This window comes from Salvelinus sp. IW2-2015, linkage group LG11 (genome assembly GCF_002910315.2).
Source record: "Salvelinus sp. IW2-2015 linkage group LG11, ASM291031v2, whole genome shotgun sequence".
Taxonomy (NCBI): domain Eukaryota; kingdom Metazoa; phylum Chordata; class Actinopteri; order Salmoniformes; family Salmonidae; genus Salvelinus; species Salvelinus sp. IW2-2015.
In genome coordinates this window covers 5,749,798-5,759,429 of record NC_036851.1, presented here as the reverse complement: position 1 = coordinate 5,759,429, position 9,632 = coordinate 5,749,798, and the positions used below count along the sequence as shown (strand labels likewise).

General features: G+C 44.4%; 1 protein-coding gene across 1 annotated transcript in view; it reads left to right on the top strand.

Moving 5' to 3' along the window:
- The window catches only part of LOC111969695 (mitogen-activated protein kinase 14A-like), a 52,556-nt gene that overhangs the window by 32,362 nt on the left and 10,562 nt on the right, over positions 1–9,632 (top strand). The window contains exon 7 of the mRNA XM_023995878.2: positions 9,403–9,517. Coding sequence (XP_023851646.1) covers positions 9,403–9,517 — 115 coding nt within the window. The remainder of the gene's footprint in view (positions 1–9,402; positions 9,518–9,632) is intronic.

The window sequence follows — 9,632 nt, the reverse complement described above, 5'->3', positions numbered from 1 at the left end:
CGAGTGTCCGCGCCCAGAGAATCATGCTTAACTGGATGCACTACAACTATGACAGGTAATAATATACTATAATAGAGTTCGTTCAGAATGTATCAGACCCCTTAATTTTTTCCACATCAATCATCAAGTTTGCAATGACAACAGTAGTGGGCTTGATTACCAAAAACGACGAGACACCTAACAGGGAAGAGGTGAGGGCACTCGGAGTGTGGTGTCAGGAAAACACCTTCTCACTCAACGTCAACAAAACAAAGGAGATGATCGTGGACTTCAGGAAACCACCGAGGAAGCACCCCCCCCCTATCCACATTGAAGGGCAGCAGTGAGAAGGTGGAAAGTTTTAAGGTCCTCGGCGTACACATCAGACAAACTGAAATGGTCCACCCACACAGACAGTGTGGCGAAGAAGGCGTAACAGCGCCTCTTCAACCTCGGAGCTGAAGAAATTTGGGTTGTTACCCAAAACCCTTACAAACTTTTACAGATGCACAATCGAGAGAGCATCCTGTCTGACTGTATCACAGCCTTGGTACTGTAAGCACGCCTCAACCGCAAGCCTCTCCAGAGGTGGGTGCGGTCTGCACAACGCATCACCGGGGGAAAACTACCTGCCCCTCCATGACTCCTACAGCCCCCGATGTCACAGGAAGGCCAAAAGATCATCAGGACATCAACCACCCGAGCCACTGCCTGTTCACACGCTACCATCCAGAAGGCGAGGTCAGGACAGGTGCACGAAGCTGGGACTGAGAGAAAGAAGCTGTTTTTCAATCTAGAACCAATCAGACTGCTAAACAGCCATCACTAACTCGAGAGGACTGCTGCCTACATTGAGACCCAGTCACTGGCCACTTTAATACATGGATCACTAGTCACATTAAACAATGCCACTTTAAATAATACCACTTAATAATGTTTACATATCTTACATCACTTCATATCATATGTATATACTGTATTTTATACATCTATTGCAACTTGCCTATGTGCTCTCGGCCATAGCTCATCCAATAATTAATGTACATATTCTCATTCACTCCTTTTTAGATTTGTGTATATTAGGTAGTTGTTGGGGAATGTGTAGATTATTGTTATATATTACTGCACTGTCGGAACTAGAAGCACAAGATTTCGCTACACTCGCATTAACATCTGCTAACCATGTGTATGTGGCCAATAACATTTTATTTTGATTTGGGAAGGTACCAAAAAGTTTCTGCGACATTGAAGGTCCCCAAGAACTCCGTGACCTCCATCATTCTTAAGTTTGGAACCACCAGACACTTTCTGAGCTGGCCACCCGGCTAAACTGAGCAATTGGGGAGAAGGGCCAAGGTCAGGGAAGTGACCAAGAACCCCATGGTCACTCTGATAGAGCTCCAAGTTCCCTGTGAGATGGTTGTCCTTATGGAAGTTTTATTTTATTTCACCTTTATTTAAGTTCTCATTTACAACTGCGACCTGACCAAGATAAAGCAAAAACAGTGCGACACAAACAACAGGGAATAAACAAATGTACAGTCAATAACACATAGAAAAAGTGTATATACAGTGTGTGCAAATGGCGTAAGGAGTAAGGCAACAAAATGACCATAGTAGCGAAGTAATAATTACAATTTAGCAAATGATCACTGGAGTGATAGATGTGCAAGTAGAAATACTGGTGTGCAAAAGAGAAAAGTACAAAAAAAACTATATGGGGATGGGCTATCGAATCGGTTATCTGCTCAGATAGCTGATGCTTAAAGTTAGTGGGGAGATATAAGTCTCCAATTTCAGCGATTTTTGCAATTTGTTTCCAGTATTGGCAGCAGAGAACTGGAAGGAAAGGCGGCCGAAAGAAGGGTGTTGGCTTTGGGATGACCAGTGAAATATACCTGCTGGAGCGCGTGCTACTGGGTGGGTGTTTATGGTGACCAGTGAGCTGAGATTAGCGAGCTTTACCTAGCAAAGACTATAGATGACCTGGAGCCAGGGGGCTCTGGCACGAATATGTAGCGAGCGCCGGCCGACGAGAGAATACAGGTCACAGTGGTGGTGGTATAAGGGGCTCTTGGTAACAAAACGGATAGCACTGTGATAGACTGCATCCAATTTGCTGTAGTTGAGAGGTGAGGCTATTTTGTAAATGACATCGCCGAGGTCTAGGATCAGTACGTAGTCAGTTTTACGAGGTATGTTTGGCAGCGTGAGTGAAGGAGGCTTTGTTGCAAAATAGGAAGCCGATCTAGATTTAATTTTGAATGGAGATGTTTAATATGAGTCTGGAGGAGAGTTTACAGTCTAGCCAGACACCTGGGTATTGTAGTTGTCCACATAAGTCAGAACCGTCCAGAGTAGTGATGCTAGTCGGGGGTGGGCGGGTTGGGCAGCGATCGGTTGAAAGCATGCATTTAGTTTTACGCTTAAGAGCAGTTGGAGGCCACGGAAGGAGTGTTGTATGGCATTGAAGCTCGTTTGGAGGTTGTTAACACAGTGTCCAAAGAAGGGCCAGATGTATACAGAATGGTGTCGTCTACGTAGAGGTGGATCAAGGAATCACCCGCATCAAGAGGGACATTTTGATATATACAGAGAAAAGAGTCGGCTCCAAGAATTAACCCTGTTGGTACCCCCCATAGAGACTGCCAGAGGTACAGACAACAGGCTCTCCGATTTGACACCTTTACTCTGTCTGAGAAGTAGTTGGTGAACCAGGCAGGCAGTCATTTGAGAAACCAAGGCTGTTGAGTCTGCCAATAAGAATACGGTGATTGACAGAGTCGAATGAAGCAGGTCGATGAAGACGGCCGCACAGTACTGTCTTTTATCAATGGCGGTTATATTCGTTTGTACTTGAGCGTGGCTGAGGGTGCACCCGTGACCAGCTAGGAAACCAGGTTGCACAGCGGAGAAGGTACCGTGGGATACGAAATGGTCGGTGATCTGTTTGTTAACTTGGCTTTCGAAGACGTTAGAAAGCAGGGCAGGATGGATATAGGTCTAACAGTTTGGGTTCTGGAGTGTCACCCCCTTTGAAAGAGGGATGACCGCAGCAGCTTTCCAATCTTTAGGGATTCTGACGCATACGAAACAGGATTGAACCAGACTGGTAATAGGGTTGCAACAATGGCGGCGTGATAATTTTAGAAGAGAGGGTCCAGATTGTCTAGCCCAGCTGATTTGTACGGTCCAGGTTTTGCAGCTCGTTTCAGAACATCTGCTATCTGGATTTGGTGAAGAGAAGCTGGGGTGGGCTGGGCAAGTAGCTGCAGGGGTCTTGTTGGGGAGAGCAGGAGGAAAGCATGGCCAGCCGTAGAGAAATGCTTATGAAATTCTCGATTATCGTGGTGACAGTGTTTCCAGCCTCCAGTGCAGTGGGCAGCTGGGAGGAGGTGCTCTTATTCTCCATGGACTTTAGTGTCCCAAAATCTTTTGGTGTAAGAGCACAGGGATACAAATTTCTGTTGAAAAAGCTAGTTGAAGTTCTCCCATCTCTGCAGCACTCCACTAATCAGGCCTTTATGGTAGATGGCCAGATGGAAGCCACTCCTCAGTAAAAAGCACATGACACCGCTTGGAGTTTTCCAAAAGGCACCTAAAGGACTCTCAGACCATGAGTTACAAGATTCTCTGGTCTGATGAAACCAAGATTGAACTCTTTTGGGCCTGAATTGCCAAGCGTTCACATCTAGAGGAAAACCAGCACCATCCCCAACGGTTGAAGCAGGTGTGGATGCTAGCATCATGCTTTGGGGATGTTGTCAACGGTAGGGACTAGGAAGACTAGTCAGGATCAGGGAAAGATGAACAGGCAAAGTACAGAGAGATCCTTGATTAAAAACCTTGCTCCAGAGTGCGTCTGGAACTCCGACTGGGGCGAAAGGATCACCTTCCACAAGGACAACAACCCTAGCACACAGCCAAGGACAATGCAGAAAGTGGGTTTTGAGAGGATCTGCAGAGAAGAAGAGAGGAAATGGGAGAAAGACTCCTCAAATACAGGTGTGCCAAGCTTGTAACGTCATACCCAAGAAGACTCAAGGCTGTAATCGCTGCCAAAGGTGCTTCAACTAAGTACTGAGTAATGTCTGAAAACTATGTAAATGTGAATTTCGGTTTTTTTAAATTATATTTGCCAACATTGAGAAAAAAAACTATTGCTTTGTCTTATGCGGGTATTGTGTGTAGATGATGAGAAAAAAACTGTTTTAATCCATTTAGAATAAGGCTGTAATGTAACAAAATGTTTGAAAAAGTGAAGGGGTCTGAATACTTTCCGAATCCACTGTATATTACAACTATCTCTGCCAATATGACAGGTATGACCTATAAAGACAATATACTGTATATTTCTATAGGCCAGGTTTTTATGTATTTTTTTACACCCCCAAAAATTATTTTGCAGTTAAGGTAGTATACCAAATGATTTTACGGATATGTGTTTCTAGCTGAAACCGAACAGTGTTGTTTGTTGTTGTGTTGACATCTGGTCGGTGGCTGCGATAAATGGCGGAGCTGCTAACCGGAAGGACGTTATTTCCCGGCACCGACCGTATCCTTTACTGTTGTCATGGTGACATGGTGACAAGCACTTGTTGTCATGGCCAATTCCATATTGACCCCTGTCCCCTACACCCAGTTGAAGTGTGCACTTAGCTAAATAACTAACTGCATGCATGGCAAACCAAGGTAGTATATGTCTGAGGTTCTCATAGAAGTATCCCTCCTCCTACTTCTCCCTCCTATTTTTCCCTTACCCTCCCATCCCTTCCTTCTCACCCTCCTTCCATCCCTCAGTTTTCCCTTTGATGTTGGTATGGTATAGACCATTGGTCAGTTTGAAGCTTATAATGATCCTCATGGGAAACCCCCGGAACCTGAGCTCTTGAGTGAAAAATCTCTGAGTCTGTGAGTGTTTCGTCGTGTTCCACCATGTTCTGTTCCACTCCGCCCTCGCCCGTTTCTATAACAACCTCCTTATTGAGCTGCTACTACCTACTATACTCTCTTCCTGTCGTGCCATTATATAGCCACTGTAACTCAACCACTTCCTGGGACTTACATCAACATGGGCTGCTGTTTCAGAAGCCAAGAACACCTTGACCTAGTTGTCATTGAGTAGAGCTGCCCCCTTGAGCCCTCTCGTCTTGAGTTTGCTCTGTTCTTCTGACACTCGTTCCTCTGCTGGCTTTGTTCTAAAAGCCTGTAGTTGTGTCTCTATTCAATAATACCTCATACGCATGTCAACTTTTACCCTTCCCTCTTCATCCCCTTATCTTCTCCTTTCCCCCACCACCCCCACCCCCTCCCCTTCTCCCCAACGAAACAAAAATTATTCAGTATTAGTTTAGGACACTTTGACATCCCTGTGACCCTCTACCCTGTGTGACAGTATGACCTATGACCTTGACCCTGGGCTGCTGTAGATATTAACCAGCTGCAAGCAGATCATGAGGCTGACAGGAACGCCCCCGACTCTGTCATTAGCCGGATGCCCAGCCACGAGGTAGACCCTATGAGATGTCCTTCCCAGGGTCCCCCAAATTATAAAATGCAAGAAGTACTGATATTGTATCATATAATAGCACTCAGTTTTCCAGGAAAACAAAAATTAGACGTTTATGGTAGTTAACTTATATTTTAGATACTATTTATACAAAAAATGCATATAAACCGTAATGAACTGTATTTATGATTGTATGACAATATTTTAGTTAAAGTCTATACACAATTTCTGATATCACATGTCTTCCTTTATTTTCCTGGCATAAGTAAAATCAGGATTATGCCTCTACTGCCATCCTTTCCGATTAGACTGGTTTGGATTTCACCCTGACCAATATGGCTACCCCATCCTGGAATTTTGAAAGTTTATGACATAGCCCTCTAGTAATTTAAATGGATCTCTATGATGCCCCAGCTTCTTTGTTAGGCCACCACAGAGCTCTTCCAACCTCCCCTACTCTCTGCCACCCGACTCTTTTTGTCTGACATGCATCTCTGACGTAATCTCACCACCTTCCAGAGTGCTTTGCAATCCCTAATTCCTGACTACTTTTTCTGGCCTTGCCCTCTGTGATCGGAGTGTCCTGATGGTATATGATGTGGTGGTCGTTTGTACAGGGTTCTCTTCCAAAACTACAGCTCCAGACTGCAGTAATCTTCATAACCCTTTAGATGTGCTCTAATGGGCGCCATTTATCAAGCGTCTCAGAGTAGGCGTTACTGATTACGATCAGGTTTCCCCCTGACCATTGTAATCCTATTCAATGTGATGAAAGGTAAAACTGTATCTTCAAATGCACTCCTGAGACGCCGTTGAATTACACGGGGCACTAAACTGAGTCTCCTATTGGCTTATCATGCGGGATTTACACATTCTGGTCTCCAAGTTAGGATTCGACCCTAGTGTCACAAGAAATCATCTGTCTTCACTGTCGACGTGTGGTTCGGTAGATTATCAGAAAGCAGTTCAAAGTGTATGAAGGTCACCTTGTGTTGAACTTTCTGTGTAATTCTCTAACAGCGCAAACTACATTACACTCCCTTCCCAGATTGCCCAGGGGAATTTGCTGACGTGTTCGTTGGCGCAACCCCACTAGGTAATAACTGGGGTAGTCCTGTCTAGTGTCTCACAAACAACACCAACATCACACGTGTCTAACACAGACCACTCCGTTTAATTATCTCTCTCTCTCTCTCTCTTTCTTCAGGGTGGATCTGTTTAGATGAGATGTTGGTTCTGGACACTGAATAAGCGGATCAACAGCGTTCAGAGACCCTGGCCACCCCTAACTTCTCCAGTACCACGACCCAGACGATGAACCAGAGTCTGAGCCATACGACCAGAGCTTTTGAGAGCCGTGAGCGGAGATAGAGGAGTGAAAAGTATGTGACGGGAGGGGGGGGGAGAGGGAAATTGCTCCGTGTGTGGAAGGGAGGATGATAAAACACATTTAGGTGTAACATAACATGGTATCGCACTAAACTAGGTAGACGTCTAACTCCGGCCACTTCTGATCTCTCTCTTTCTTCAGGGGTGACCTATGAGGAGGGTTTGCAGCTTCGAGCCACTGCCATTCGCGAACGAGATGGAGTCCTGAAGGGAACTGGGTGACGTCATTGATGATCTCGCCTCCTTCTCTTATGGAATTGTGTTGAGGAGGAAGTGGCATGTAGACTTGAACTCGAGCCCAGTGATGCGTTTCCCTCCCCTAATGGTTTAGGTTAGATCTGGGAGTAGGTTGAGCCTTATCTTCAGAGGCAACTTCCTGCCAGAGCACCAAAACCTTTGTGAGACTATCAAACGTCCCCGGACAATATTACAAAACAACAAACGGGAAACCACGACTTCAAGTGTCTTGTGCCGTCGTTTATTTCTGGGGTCAACTCTCGGGTAGAGGTTCAAGGTTAAAGGTGACGACCCCACCCTCCAGTGGTTGCTGTATTATGTTATATTGTCTGTTGTTTTGGTCTCTGGGCCGAACTCGGGAGAATTACTTTGTAATATTGTATTACTGTTTGTGTGTTTTTAGATATTGTAAGTTCGCACAGATTTTCACACATTGTTGCAAAAAAGTATCTTTATTTTAATAAATTCCTGGAAAAGGTGCCAGGTCAATATGGCAAAAACAATCAACCACATTATTTAATCTTAACAAACCACTGTACCTCCAAAACATCTATTTTGATTTTAGGTTGGTACCGTGTGATAGCCAGACGTTATTTATCTCCTTTTGGATCGAATTCAGTAGTGAAAGCCCAACAGTGGGTATAATCACCCTCTGCCTTTATGACAAACGTTTCTGTCTCCACAGTCATCTGTACGCGGTTTGTATGCCTGCCAGTGTGTTTTACATATGTAAATAAAAGGCTGCATCTCTTGTAATAAATGATACTATGCCACACAGTAATACAAGCTAGAAGTCGCATATTTATAATAGGAGCACATACCCACTCCCCTTTTCTTCACTGAATTGAAACACTGCCCCTAGTGACAGAGAACCGTTTTAGGAAATGACTGGAGTTCCATGGCCACAATCGGGGGATTGCTTCTCAGAATGTGTGTCCCTTATGAGAATTGACGACACAACCTTTTGATGTCCCCCTTTTCTCTCTAATTCAATATCACACAGAAATGAGAGGGGGTAGGGCCCGGGAGTTTTGTATTTGCTTTACCTGCCCCTTTTTTAACTTATATTATCTCTTTTATCTTTCTACCCATTCTCTGGTTCTTTATTGCACTCCCTCTTTGTATCATCGCCTCGCGGACACCGTGTACCTGTCCTGTCTCTGTGTAGTCTATTAGAATGAGGGGAGAGCTGTTATGTCACTGTCACAAAATGTTATATTAAAATCCTCCATCCCCCAACCCCACGATTAAGATCGAATTGGTTTCCCCTTGGCATCTATCAGTGTAGCGCTAATTGTAGGACTTCAAGGTTGAGCTCTGAAGAGGAAGCATCCACCCATAAGCAATAGAGTACCAAACTTGGCATAACAGCTCCAAGCTGTGTTGTGTGTGGTGCGTGCATGCACGTTTGCGTGCAATTCTGTCAATCTTAGCGACTCTTTGAGAATGTTTACCCCATGATGTATAAGTTACCAGTCAAAAGTTTGGACACAGCTATCTCATCTCAAGGGTTGTTTCTTTTATTTTACATTTTCTAACTGTTGTAGGAAATATAGTGAAGACAGCAAAAACTATTGAATAACCACATATGGAATCATGTAGTGGTCGACGATCGTCTTCCTGGTGAATGAGTGGACCAAGTCGCAGCGTGATATGAATACATCTTCCTTTTTATTCTATAACGAAGATGAACACGAAACGAAACACTTTTACAAACTAACAAAACAACAACGACCGTGAAAGCTACAAAAGAAAGTGCACACACAAGCTACTAACGTTTAGACAGAGACAATTACCGCACAAACCTGTCTAATGCCTATTGGCTGCCTTAAATATGGCCCCAATCAGAGACACGATAGACGCTGTCTCTGATTGGAACCCACTCAGGCAAACCATAGACAACCTAAACACCAACCCCAAACCTCTACCAAAACCCCTAGACACTACAACACCCTCGACTAGACAAAAACACCAAACATCCCCCATTCCACCCTGACCTAATATAACCATATAAAGAAACAAAGTAACTAAGGCCCAGGGCGTGACAGTAGTTATCAAACGAAATATGTATTTTTAGATTCTTCAAATTAGCCACCTTTTGCTTTGACAGCTTTTCCTCACTCGTGGCATTCTCTCAACCAGCTTCATGAGGAATGCTTTCACACAGTCTTGATCACCCTTGTTGGCCGCTTTCCTTCACTCTGCGGTCCAAACTATCCCAACGATCTCTAATGGGTTTGAGGTCAGGGATTACTCACTTTTGCCCTCTCTCTCTTTCTACCCGTCAGATCCTGGACTTTGGTTTGGCAAGACACACTGATGATGAGATGACGGGTTACGTAGCAACGAGGTGGTACCGCGCCCCAGAGATCATGCTTAACTGGATGCACTACAATATGACAGGTAATAATATACTATAATAGAGTMCGTTCAGAATGTATTCAGACCCCTTAATTTTTTCCACATCAATCATCAAGTTTGCAGATGACAACAGTAGTGGGCTTGATTACCAAAAACG